General features: G+C 34.2%; 2 protein-coding genes across 2 annotated transcripts in view; both read left to right on the top strand.

Moving 5' to 3' along the window:
* The first annotated feature begins 483 nt into the window (after positions 1–483).
* On the top strand, positions 484–2032 carry LOC117571420 (uncharacterized). The gene is made up of 3 exons (XM_034253560.2): positions 484–1079; positions 1136–1838; positions 1900–2032. Exons 1-3 carry the CDS (start codon positions 607–609, stop codon positions 1981–1983), a joined length of 1260 nt encoding a protein of 419 aa, XP_034109451.1. The 5' UTR covers positions 484–606; the 3' UTR covers positions 1984–2032.
* Positions 2033–6801: 4769 nt separating this feature from the next.
* Positions 6802–13860, top strand: part of LOC117571407 (probable basic-leucine zipper transcription factor Q) — a 36992-nt gene continuing 29933 nt past the window's right edge. Inside the window, exon 1 of the mRNA XM_034253545.2 lies at positions 6802–7137. The gene's annotated coding sequence lies outside the window, so the exon portion shown is untranslated. The remainder of the gene's footprint in view (positions 7138–13860) is intronic.

Here is a 13860-nt window from a genome sequence, read left to right as displayed (position 1 = left end):
TTTTTCTCTAAAAAGTTACTCAAAAGGATAAAAATTTAAATATAATTGTTTAAAACAAAAACGGAAATGTTTATTTAGTTTTAATATTTTATTAAATTTATTAAATTTTTGATATGTAGATATTGATATTTTTAAAAGATTTTCAAACAAAACGGTAACGAGCTTGCCGTAATATTTTAAGATCTTAACAACATTACGCGATCTGGTAACACTTCTGGATTCCACCAGTTTCGCGTTTTTCTTTCAAAGTTGCTCAACAGGTTTACAATATACAATTTTTTGATGTAAAAACAAAACCAAATGTAAATTTAGCCTTTAAAATGTTATTCTATAATGATATGGCTACCTCAAAGAGAATAACAGTCTATTCCGTTATTTTATATATCTTATCGATCTTTTATATCGATGTGCTATCGTCTAAATTCAGTGCTGCGTAACGCTGATTTCTAGTGCTAAGCAAGCCAGCCGGCAAAACAGCTGTCTGATTGTTTGGAACAACATTTGATATCTAATCTATTAGTCACTTGTGTTTCTATTATTGAAAACACCTCTACATGAGTAAGCACAGTCGTAAAGCGAAACTAGAAGCTGAAATAAGTGAAAAATATGGAGTTAAACATATTAGATCTAAACGATTATTGTCTCGGTTCAGTATTGAAGTATCTGGAACTAGAAGATCATGTTCGATTTGCACAGACTTGCAAGCGATTTGAAGAAGTGCTCCGAGATTGGTCACCTGTACTTTATCCAGACTTTCGAGTTAAGAGAAGTCATGATACGGATCCCGAGGAAGTGAAATGGCAATATCAATTATTGTGCATACTACGAGACATCATTAAGCGACTGTATCTGGATATCCATCAAGAAGATGGCGAAGCACCGCTTTCCATCGATGATCTCGTTGGTCAGATTAAAGATATGGATAGTCTGGAGTATATTGCAATAAACGAAGGAAGCATGTTTGGTGGATTGATGCTTAAGTCGAGCACACCTCGTCAACAACTGATCCAAAAGGTATTGGATGCTTTAGAATTTATTCCCAACATAAAAAGTGTTAGCGTTAGCAGCAAAACTGACATGTGAGTAAGCAATTACCTTATAAGGTGAATTTTTGTTTAATGAAATTTATTTTTAGTTATACCGCGTGCAGTTTGAAACGAATGAATTGCTTGGAGAAAATATCAATCGATAATAAAATATCCGTTGACGATTTGATCGAAATCTGTAAATCAAATACGAATCTGCGAGTTTTGTGGATAAGAGAAGTTGTCGGCGAACTTTCGGACATTGTGCCCCATTGCCAGAACTTGGAAGAAATCTCCTTTCCCATGTTTGCCAGTCATAAATCTTACGCTCGCCTTGCAGATCTTCCCAAGCTACGCAAAGTTATTATAAAAAGCACAAACTCCACTTCGCCTTGCGCTAAATTAATCGAATTATTCGATGCATTTGCTGGGAAGAAGCAACAAACTGCTTTGGAAAGTCTAATGTTATTCTCCTTCTTGGACTTTGACGAGACGAGCAAACTAATTCAATTGACCTCTCTGAAAGAACTGCGTTGTGCTTTCGATGATGCCAGATGCATTGAACTCTTGACTGATTTAACCGAGCTAGAGGGACTTTATATTATGCTGGGTCGTTCAGCTGCCGGCTCCAAAGAGTGCTTGAACATACTGCGATCATGTCAAAAACTGCAACGTTTGCACATCAATTCGAATCTATCAGTCGAATTTACAGGCAAAGCGCTGGAAGTCTTGCGGAATGTACGCATACCTGAAAAGCAAAAACCTCTGCAATTGTATTCCACGGGAGTTATGCATTTGTGCAATGACGAAGATGTAAGTGTTGAACAAGCAATTCCCATTTTGGACATTTCTTTCAATAACCTTATCTTTCCAGGAAAAGTTGATTGATAACGCCTTCTGCATAGTAGTGAATCAGTCCGAATATTTACGCGCTTTACCCTGGCGATTACCAAACTAGGATCGAGAGTGACTTTGCTTCTTTTATTATCAATGCACTTATGACATATATGTACCTTATTTATAACAAATGAGTGTGCTCGACTGTGAGATACCCGCTAATCATCAATAAAAACATATTCTAGAAATAATATACTGAAATGATTAATTTTATTTATTATTTTAATTTATTCTGAAATATACCAATGGATATATTTGGTATATCGGTATAGTACTACAATCTAAATATACCATAGAGTACAAAATATACCAGAATACCAGTTGACGTTTTTTACTATAAAAAATATTTCATAACTTCTACGATTGTTATATATTTATTTGATGTGTCGCAAATAGAGGCTCTAGCCTCCGATTTGTGATGTTATGCAAACCTGTCGGCAAAACAGTTATGCCCGATTGTTTGAAACTACATTTGATTTCTAATCTGTTAGTCTTTTGTGTTTCTTTTATTGAAAGCACCTCTACATGAGTACGCACAGTCGTGAAGCAAAACTAGAAGCTGAAATAAGTGTAAAATATGGAGTTAAATATATTGGATCTAAATGATTATTGTCTCGGTTCAGTATTGAAGTATCTGGAACTAGAAGATCATGTTCGATTTGCACAGACTTGTAAGCGATTTGAAGAAGTGCTCAGAGATTGGTCACCTGTACTTTATCCAGATTTGAAAATAGAAAGAAGTTATAATACTAGCTCTAATGAAGTGAAATTGCAATTTCAAATTTTATACATACTGCGAGACGTGATTAAGCGACTGTATCTGGAATTCCATGAAAAGGATGGCAAAGCACGGCTTTCCATCGATGATCTCGTTAGTCAGATTAAATATATGGATAGTCTCGAGTATATTAAAATAAAAGAAGGGCGCATCCGTAGTCTATTAAACAGGTCGAAAACACGTCAACAACTGATCGAAAAGGTATTGAATGCTCTTGAATTTTTACCCAATATAAAAAGCGTTAGCACTAGCTGCGGGACAGATACGTAAGTATATATGAACTATAAAAAATAATAATATATAATATAAATACATTTATTTTTAGTTATACCGTGAACAGTTTGAAACGTTTGAATTGCTTGGAGAAAATATCAATCGATAATAAAATATCCGTTGACGATTTGATCGAAATCTGTCAATCAAATACGAATCTGCGAGTTTTGTGGATAAGAGAAGTTGTCGGCGAACTTTCGGATATTGTGTCCTATTGCCAAAACTTGGAAGAAATCTTTTTCCCCATGCTTGACGGTCATAAATCTTACGCTCGACTCACAGATCTTCCGAAGCTTCGCAATGTTTTTATAAAAAGCATAAACCCAACTTCGCCTTGTGCTAAATTAATCGAATTGTTCGATGCATTTGCCGAGAAGAAGCATCAAACAGCATTGGAAAGTCTAATGCTATTCTTTTTTTTGAGCTTTGACGAGACGAGCAAACTTATACAATTGACGACTCTGAAGGAATTGCGTTGTGCCTTCGTTGAAACCAGATACATTGATCTCTTGACTGATTTAACCGAGCTCGAGGGACTTTATATAATGTTAGATCGTTCAGCTGGCGGATGCAAGGAGTGCTTAAATATATTGCGATCGTGTCAAAAATTGCAGCATCTGCACATCAACTCGACTGTGTCAGTCGAATTTACAGGCAAGGCGCTGGAAGTCTTGCGGCAAGTGCGCAAACCTGAAAAGCAAAAACCTCTGCGATTTTATTCAACGGGAGTTAAGCATTTGTGCAATGACAAAGGTGTAAGTGTAGCCCAAGCAATTCAATTTTTTTATATTTCTTTCAACAATCTTATCTTTTCAGGAGGAGGAGATTGATAATGAATACTGTGTAGTGGTGAATAGGTCCGAAGATTTGCGTGCTTCACCATGGCGATCAGAATTATACCAATTATTATACTAAGGCATTGTGCGAAGCGAAGAGATCAGCCGGTGGTGTGCTTTTTCAAAACGAAACAATTAAGTCTTGAAAATGCCGCGAATATTTCTGCGGTGATATGAAATATAGGCGAGTGAATTACGACCAATTCTCTCGACATAAATCTGCATGAAATAATGCAACATTAAAAATAAAAACAACTGGCAGTCGTCCCATCGTTAAGTAGCAAAATAAATGCAATGAAAATGTATTTATTAAATTTAAAATGAAAATTGCAGTAGTTGCAGTTGAAAATTGTGCGAGTCGCTGATACTTTGTATATACATAGATGACACGACAAACTGGACCTGAGCTACTTCTTCTAATGCTACTCTGATTGGTCTTTGGCTGTGCGCCAGATATGTGTGCTGCTGTCGGTTTTTTGTGTGCCCCAAGCATAATGTAATTAGTTGCAACAGCCCAACAACAAACAAGTGGGGAGAACAACAACAACAACAACAACAACAACAACAACTATAGCAAAAACAAAAACAAAACCGAACTAAATAAATTCTTAAGAACGTGCATAAAAAATTATTTGCTCATACGCATGAACGCTTGCCCAATGAAGAATTATATATTTTTTGTTTATACCACGCAGAAAAGAGTAGAATAGTCGAAGTCAGCCAGACGATGAACTGTCTGATCTAATTAGCAATTTACATACCATATATTCTGTCATTCTAAATATGACGATAAAAGAGTGATTTTGTATATTGGATTTTCATTCAAGAATGTCGCAATATTCAAATTAATCTTAACTTTTCTTTACACCCTTAAAATAATCTGAATTTTTCCATAGAGTGTAGTATCTTAAAGTTCACCCTAACTTTGCCTTTAACCAATTTCTATTGTTTTTGTATTTTTTCGAAAATTTGGCAATGAACCAAAAAACGCGGCCACTGCTACAACAAAAACAACTGATTTGTACAGGTGCGAAAACTCTGTGATCTGTACACGTCGGAAAACCCAAGCCTATATACAAATTTGACTTTATTTAATGCCTGTTTCTGTGTGTGTTTTTGTGTGTGTGTGTGTGACTGTTTGGCCCTGGGTCAATTCTCGTACCCAAAGATCGTGCCCTTAATGGCGATTGATGCTTAATAGCTGCCATCTGCATTTGGGCCTTATTCACTTTTATTGCACAGATCGCGACAGGTCGGTCCTCATTTCGTATACTTATTTATATTTTCTTCATTGAGTATTGTATTGTATTTTTTGCTTTGTTTTATTCTTGTTGCCTTTTGGCTTTTGTAGCACAATGATAGTATCGTTTGTTTATTTGCCAAGCATCTTATGATTTTCCTTGGTGTGTTTTTCATTTTTCTTATTTGCTTTTGTGTTCTTCGCTTGTGAATTGTATTTTTAGTGCCAAATGTGGCAGTTGCTGGTTGCCTGTTCATTTGCTTAGCTCTGTTCAGTTTAAATTGGCTAATTGAGTATTGGCTGCGAGACTTAATTGTATTCTTAAATAAATAAAATTTATTGAGTATGAAATTGAAATAAAGTGTATGTATGATAGAATAACGGATAACTGAATCGATCGACAGAGGACAAATTTTTCTATACTACAACTAAGAACATAAATTGAAAATTTATAAAAAAATGAAATTTGTAAACATATCATATATATTTGTTTAATAAATTAGTAAAATAAAATGTTAACAACATTTATTGGGCAAACTAATTTAAAACAATTTAATGAGTTTAACCAAAATATATTAAAAATGATTTATTGCATTACGTTATGACGTAACACTTTAAAAAATTTGTTTTTCAATAAATAAGCATTTAATTGATTTTGCTATAATTTTCTATTTATTAAAAAATTTAAAAAGAATATCTATTTCATCAATTGCATGTGCCGAAAGCTTCAATCAAATTGTTGATCATTGTGGCCTTTAAAAGTTCAAAAGTCAACGTTAAACAGATTGCCCAACGAACGCATCGCTTGGCCACGCCCACAGTGTGTCAAACACGCTAATTTACTGTTACATTATTTACATATAAACACACATACACACACACACAGTGTAGCAGCGATAAAACTGAAAGGTTGTCACTTTGGAGGCGTTAGGCGGTCGCTCGTCGTTTTGTGGTGTTGCCGAGGGAGACACATAATAAGAAAAACAACGAAGAATGCCACCACACAACGAGAAGGAGGAGGCATGGCAAACAGGGCGCATGAGCAATATCTGTGCTGCTAGCAACATGCAAAGAATGTTGCCAAGCCAAAACACTTGCCACTATAATATCCTTAGAAAACACCATAAATATGCATTTTTTATGATGCAAACACTTGGCAGGCTTTTGATACTTGTGGCATAAACAATAGTGTATGGAGTGTGTTTAATTAATAAGCGAGGCTGCCATAAAATACACAAAATGTTGCTAAACTCTGCTGAGTCAACACGAATAGCATCCACAAAGTTTCCCGCCAATTGCAGGCCAAGCCGAAGTGTATACAAACAAACACACACACACATACGCGCACACACACATATACACACATACTGACGCACACTCTAGCAACCCCGAAAAGCCGCAACGCAAACAGGGCGTGTTGGGCATGGAGAAGTCGTGTAGTGTCAAGAGTGGGTTGCGTTGCCTTGGGTTGAGTTAGTCGTGAGTCGTCCTCTGCAACGGCAGAAAGCGTAAAATCTGCAAAGCTCAAATTGAAACCAAAAGCCGGTTAGCAGTGCTCCCCGCGCCTCTCCTCTCGCTCCACAAACACTCTACAGCATAATCTACAGCGCTGTTATTTACATTTTGTTTTGCCGGCTTTTCTGTTTCGTTTATGCGCGACCCGAACGAAAGCCGAACGCTTGCCGACAGCCCTTCGGCTGTGCTTTCGTTTGACGACGTGCACGACGATTCCGAATCCGTTTTGAATATCGCGTCAGTTGGCAACGGCCTGCACTCTGAAACGGACGTGTTTTCTGCTCGAAATTTTCACATGAATTTTCTGAATAAGCATTTTTGAGTGGTGTGTGTTTTGTGTGTGTTGGTTGTTGTCTTGGTGTCTTATTTTGAGTTATCGCGATTTGCGTCTAAAAGTGCAATTAGTGTCGCAAAAATTGTGTGCAATGAATTGAGAAATTGCCCTGGGACACAATCCCAAAACCTCAAGAGATCAGCCAACAAAAAGTGCATCAAAATAGTGTTGAAGTAAAACATTTGAAAAATTTCATTGAATTGAATTGTGAATGCTCCAGTGATCGCTGCTATATAAAGGTAAAAACCTCTATACATTCTTTAGGACTCAATCATTGAAAAAATGTCACGAAACAAAATAGAAAAGAAGAGAAATGTGTCACCAAAACTGAATCGAAACCAAAGCGTGCATGTTAATTAAAGACAGGCGCACACACAGAAAGAATTTTCCAACAACAGCACGAAAAAAAAAAAAGAAAAGTATGAGAGATGTTATTGCGGGTGCCATGGCCAATCCATCCATCACTCAATTGCCAGTACAGAATTTTGGACTTGCTGCTCGTTTTTTTTTTTTGTATTAGTTGTTGGATTGGTTCTTGCTTTATTTCAGCTGCGACATGAGTTTCTAGCCGTTTTCTTTTTTTCTTCTCTTTTTGCTAACGCCCCATAACAACTGTGCATTAAATTTAATTTGGAAATTTAAATTGAGAGCATAACAAACAGCAGAATGCACATGTGTTTTTTCCTGCTGCTTCCTCCAAATTGCGTCACTCTGGCACCCAATATACAATCCAAATACTCAATAGTCGCCACCAATAACCAATGGGCTCGTTCCAGACCCCGGGCCAAAAGCATTCGTCTGGCTGGTTGTTAACGATAAATAATCAGCAGACTTTTGCCAGCCGCTTTGATTTTCAGCCATAAATATTTATGCAATTGGACGCACTTGTTTAAACAGACAAACAGACACTTTATAAGCGGAATGGATCATCATTGTGAGTCTGAGAAAACAGTTGGCATATCATAAACGTGAATTGTTTATGACTTATGCAATTTGCCAGGCCACGCCTCTCAATTAAAACTTGCCTGGTGAATGTGAAATTATCCCTCATTGTTTTGATGTTATCAGCTGAGCGCTTCCTTTCTGCTTCTCTCTCTCTATCTCTCTGTTTGATTTTCCTGCGGCCTGTTTGTTGCATGTTGGCTAACAAAATAATTGACAAAACAAATCATTTACGTGGCAAAAGTTTCAGGCCCAAAAACCGACCAGGCGCACGGCGGCAAAACACGCAACATGTACGATTATTTGACGACAACAGCGGCCAAAAACAAAAACTAAATCAAAAACACACAAAAAAGAAAACCAAGAAAAACAAAACAAACAAAAAAAGCAGGCAGTACTTTGCTCAAATATAAATATAAATAACAGCATAATAATGAGAGACGAAACAATACGAAATTCCAATGTTGCAACATTGTGCGGCATGCGGCATGTGGCAGGGGTGGCAGATAGCTTTCAGCTGCATGCAATGACATTTTGTAAACAATCAAATTAAATAGCTTAAATTTATATGCACACTGTCAAAGCTTTTAATAACATTTGTGTAATTAGCTAAATCGGATTTGCTGCAAATAACATTTTGTTGGCAACTACTTGAGAAAAAATAAATTTGATTTACCATTTAATAATTAAGGATTTACTTTAAATATTATTGTTTCTTTAATGCCACTACTCGAGAAATAAATTCATTAAATTTTTAAATAAACAAGTGGCTTCGAAGACTTTCACATGAATTGATTGTTTATTTTTTAATAACAAACACAAATCAAATATTACACATACGCCGCGTATATTTGCGTAATGGTTAATAAATTCAATTGCGTGATTTATATGAGCTCTTCAATTCATTTTTATGGTACTTTCCGGCTAAAAAACGTGTTAAACTTTTTAATTCCAACGAAGAGATTTGTTGAGCAGCTGCTGCGTAGCTTTGTTCTATGAAAACGTTTCAATGCTCTTTCTTGATTTGATTTCTAACACATCGCCTAATTAAATCAACTAATTAGCTCGAAATTTAATACCTTTTGGTGCCATTTGGACAACTGATGCCGTCTGGGGTATTATGCTGATGCCGATTCGAAAATTCGAAATGTAATCGAATAAAATGCAAACAGCATTTAACCGCTGTTTAAATCATATTATGGTCCGCAAACCGCAAATTTGCCGCCTGTGGCTGGGAAATGTCAAGGGTGTTTATTTGGTTTGTGGCTCACAGTCGATTGCCTGATTTACAAACACACACACACACACATACAGAGAGCACGGGCTGCAACAGTCAACATGTTAACAAGTTGTTAAACACACACATTGTGTATGATGATGGGGGAGTAAGCGTCATTTTTACTGCCTATTTTCTGGGTAAAAATCCCCACATTTATGGCTATTAGTTTTTGGTTATTGGCAGCCGCGTTCACATGATGTTTGGGTGTCCATCGCAGTTTGAGTCCCTAGAATATACCACACTGAAAAAATATCAAGTTCTAAAATCAAGAACATTCGACTTACTAATTGTAATAAGATTACTTTAAAAAACAGATTCTTAAAGGAAAGAACTTTAGTCGAAATTCCTATATAGTTTTTATCTATATTAGAGTGTTTTCGTTCATAGTTAGTCATTCATTAGTTAAACTATCGAAAACTATTTTTCAATGCAGTCAAATGCTGTGCGAATCGCTGATAAACATTTCTCGAGTAAAATTGATCAACATACAACTGAATTATTGAATACATAATTAAATGTATAATTGTATTTTTTTATGCTATTAATAAGAAGACAAAAAATCTTATTATAAGATCAAAAAATATTATTTTATATACATATATATTTTTCTTGTATTTATTTAATATTATTATTATCATGTTATGATTTATTTGGTCTTATATTATTATTGGTTCTTGACGGACTTTTGAGACTAAAATTCTTAGTACTAAGACCAAAATCTTGATTTAAGAACTCGTTTTTTTCAGTGTAGTTCCCTGTTGGCCATGTGGCGAATGGTTTTATGTTGAACAAATTGCGCCTAGGCCTGACAAATGTCGGCTCAAGTGTCTGCCTCTGACTCTGGCTGGTTTATTAAAATCGAATTGCGACTTATTGGCAGGCACGCTAGGCAATGCGCCTAACAGCAGGCAATAGTTTTTATTGCAACTCCATTGCGACGACAATATAATGAGCATAATGCCCATGGAAATGATTGTATGAGCGCAATTTACATTGTAATAAACTTGTCGTATTCGTTGTTAAGTACGATATAAAATATGTGTTGAGTATGACAGGAAAATTTTTTGGTGTAAAGGTATTTCGAATGCTACAAATTATGAGCTGTTATATAAATATTTAAAATGAAATCATTCGCATATGTAATAATGTTAACGAGAAGAAGTTGATAAGCATTTATATTCATTATATTTATGTAATAATTTTATTGAGGAGAAGTTGATAAGCATTTATATAAAGTAAAGTAATCATCAATTGATATATTTATAATGCATTTTGAATTAAATTAAAAACAATAATGAATTAATTAAACAAAAATATATATTGCTCATTTAAATCTCTGTTAACGCTATATTACCATAGAAAAATATTTGTAGATTTAATCGAAATTACTTTTATTATTTTATTATAATTATTAGTTATTATAATAATTATGATTTTCATAATTATTTTATTAAAATTATTATTTATTATCATATGATTATCATATCTATTTCATCAAAACCAAGTTTCTGATACTCGGAAGTTAAGGCACAATCAGAAAAAGACGAATTGATTGTATAGTTGCTAAATATTCTTTTCTTGCATAAAATGGGAATAACTATATTTAGGCATTATTGTAAGAATATTGAAACATTTTTAATACTTTGTTATGCATAATTATTTCAAATGCTTTCAACACTCATATAAAAAATTATATTATTACTCTTAATGAAGAGTTCCATATGTCAATTTAAACCATTATTTTAAAAAAATATATATAAAGGAAGGAAATTTTAAATGATTTAAACAAATGTACTTAATCTGAAGTTTATATGTAACAGATAAAATAGTAAAGTAGATTCGTATAAAAACTAACACCTAAAGAAGATTCTTTTTTTTTTATGTTTGTGCTGTAGTCTTGATTATATTCTTCATCACCTCAGTTGATTTTGCGTTTCTTTTTTATCCTTGAGAGCAACTTGTTATGCGACGTTTCGACAAATAAATAGAATTAAGCATATAGTTTATGCTTCTTTCTGGCAAATACAAATCGTACTTAAGCGCGAAGAATTTTATGGCATTTTAATTGTTGCCAGTTGCAGTTGCTCTTTGAATTCGATTCAGGGCAACATCAAGTTGAGTCACTTTTGGCCATAATCAAATTCTCCTCGCCACTTTTCCGGTATTTTATGTGCGCTGTTTATTTATGTGCGCTTAATTTATATTTTTGTAGTCTGGTTAGCAGACTTTTGCGATCCGAATTGTAACGATAATAAAGTATAAAAATTTCAACGGCTTTGTCATCGTCGCCCCATCGGACGCTATAATTACCCCGAAAAACCAAAAATTGTACATAGATCTGAATCACAATTCTCCACCTTGGAATTACCTGTGTGCATATTTGTGTAGTTACAGCATCAATTTCCTCTGCGATCGCATCGGCATCAAAGCAGTCGTCGTATTAACTTTTCATCTCTTCTGGGGCTAAAACTGCAGCTATTAAAATCGCCAAATATCCAAATTGTATATTTTTTTGGTATGAGGACGTGAGATGAGAGCGAATTGCAAAAGTGCAAGTGCGGAGGTTGAATGATGCGAAATTCCAAAGCATATCAAAACCATTTGGGCCACAATCGCAATCGCGAATCGCAATTGCAAGCGGAATTGCAGATGCAGATTCAGATGCAGATGCAATTCACAGGTGGCGAGATACTTGCTAATTTATGAGCTGTGCATTGTGGGTTAATGTAACCGTAAATTGCCAGTTTGAATTTAACAAGATGCCCACAATCCACCCACAAGAATCCACCCAAAAGCAAAACAGAAGCGCACAGAACAAAGCCTCAATAAGCTGCATGCTCCAATTGCCGTCAATGCCGGGAGAATGGGCATCAAAAGATTGCAAATTGGCAGCTAGTTAACAAAGAGTTTAAAAGGGTTAAGTAAACAAAATGGCGAAATTACAGCGAAAAATAATGAGCGAATTAGTAATTTCCTTTAAAGAATTTTTTAAAGTATTTTAAAAATAATTTCTGTATGAAAAAACTATTCAACAATTCTTAAAAAATTTTCAAATATTTAATTCCTATTTTTGGTTTGAAAATAAAACAACAAAAGTAAATCACAGATTTCAAATTGGCAACCAATTAACACTTCATAAAAAAGGTTAATTTTACCATTTAAAATTATAACGAAAATAATGACCGATTCGATTATTTGCCGTCAAGAATTTTCAATGTATTCAAAATATTATTTTTACAAATTAACACAGAGTTAATAGCATTTTATAAAAAAGGTTAAATAAAACAAATGGCAAAATTATAATGAAAAATAATGAGCAACTAAAAGATTTGGTGTAAAGAACTTTGAATGTATTAAAAATGTTATTTTTACCTAAAAAAGTATTCCAAATATTTCTATTTTTATGAAACAATGCCAATTAATATTTATTTCTATTTTTGGCATTCAAGGAAAGTGGAAAAAAAATTTATTTCGGAGTACTCAGCAATTGTGCATTCTAAACGTCTGAGACATCGATAGATTGTTTATTGAGTGTTTGATTTATTTCTGGAATTCCATTCTATATAATTGCATTTATTTGGTTTGGCGAGTCTTTCTTTATTTACATTACTGAGTTCTGAGGAATTTTTATTTCCAAATAATTAAGCAGTCACACGAATTGAACTAAAGAAAAAATCTTTGAAAATGTATACATATATCGTTATAAGTATGTGTGTATATTTTATAAACTATTTTATCTTGACGTTTTTTGTCTTCATTAACATCAATAGAATGTTTATTGAGTGTCTGATTCATTTGTGGATTTCCATTTCAAATAATTGCATTTCTCTGGCGTTGGGTTTGCTCAATTACTTGTATAATGTGGAAATAAAAATTTCTCAGAATTAAGTAAAATAAAAAAAAAAATAAAAAGTCTAAATTTTTTATTTGTTCTTTATTTATATTATTTAACTCTGAGGTATCGTTATTTTCAAATTATACAATTTCAGGAATCTCATTGCTTGTTTGTTTAATACACTTCGAACGAATTGAAGTTTTTATATACAAAAAAAAAAATCATCTATAAAAATAAATATGTTTTGTAAACTATTCAATATTGACGTATTTTCGTTTTCATGTAATAACCAAATATAGAAATAACATAAGGCATATATGTATGTACGTGCAGTGTGTTGATATTAACTGATTGATGTTTTCCTGTCAGGAAATCATTTGGAAATGGCGTGAAAAATACTCTCACTACATTTGTCAGTTGTTGTTCTTGCCATTTCCCATTTCCCATGCACATTTTGACCTTTTGTGTCGGCTGGGTTTACGTGTCTCAATGGTTTCATGTGCGAAGGATTTTGGATCGAATTTGCTTTTTGCTTTTTTGCTTTATTGATTCCGAGTGTGAGCCACTCGAATGAAATTGAAGCGAAGCGAAATAATTAGCAGTTACCCATAACTCTCTTTGTGTTGGATCATAAATTCAAGTCAGACATTTCATGTCAAGGCTCAGCGGCGAATCGATTGATAAATTAATCCAAATTAGGCCTTGAAAGTGCATAATAAATATTTATAAGTTGTACTTGGTATTTTTCTCCTTTTCTGTTGTTGTATTCTCACTACTCGTATAAGAAAATCCATAGTTGTTAGCTCTGGCGTGTTGTTTGGATGGGAAAATTTTCAATTTCAATTGCAATTTAAACGTCCATCAATAACCTGGCTGACACACAGTGAGACAAGCGGAGTGTTCCGA

This window comes from Drosophila albomicans, chromosome 3, assembly GCF_009650485.2.
Source record: "Drosophila albomicans strain 15112-1751.03 chromosome 3, ASM965048v2, whole genome shotgun sequence".
In the NCBI taxonomy this organism is placed as follows: domain Eukaryota; kingdom Metazoa; phylum Arthropoda; class Insecta; order Diptera; family Drosophilidae; genus Drosophila; species Drosophila albomicans.
The sequence above is the reverse complement of the archived record's forward strand: the minus strand, read 5'-3'. Positions and strand labels throughout refer to the sequence as shown.

Coding starts and splice junctions, on each gene's coding strand:
- LOC117571420 (XM_034253560.2), top strand. CDS start 607: ATGGAGTTAAACATATTAGATCTAAACGATTATTGTCTCGGTTCAGTA. Junction 1,080..1,135: donor GTTAGCAGCAAAACTGACAT/GTGAGTAAGCAA, acceptor ATTTATTTTTAG/TTATACCGCGTGCAGTTTGA. Junction 1,839..1,899: donor ATTTGTGCAATGACGAAGAT/GTAAGTGTTGAA, acceptor TTATCTTTCCAG/GAAAAGTTGATTGATAACGC.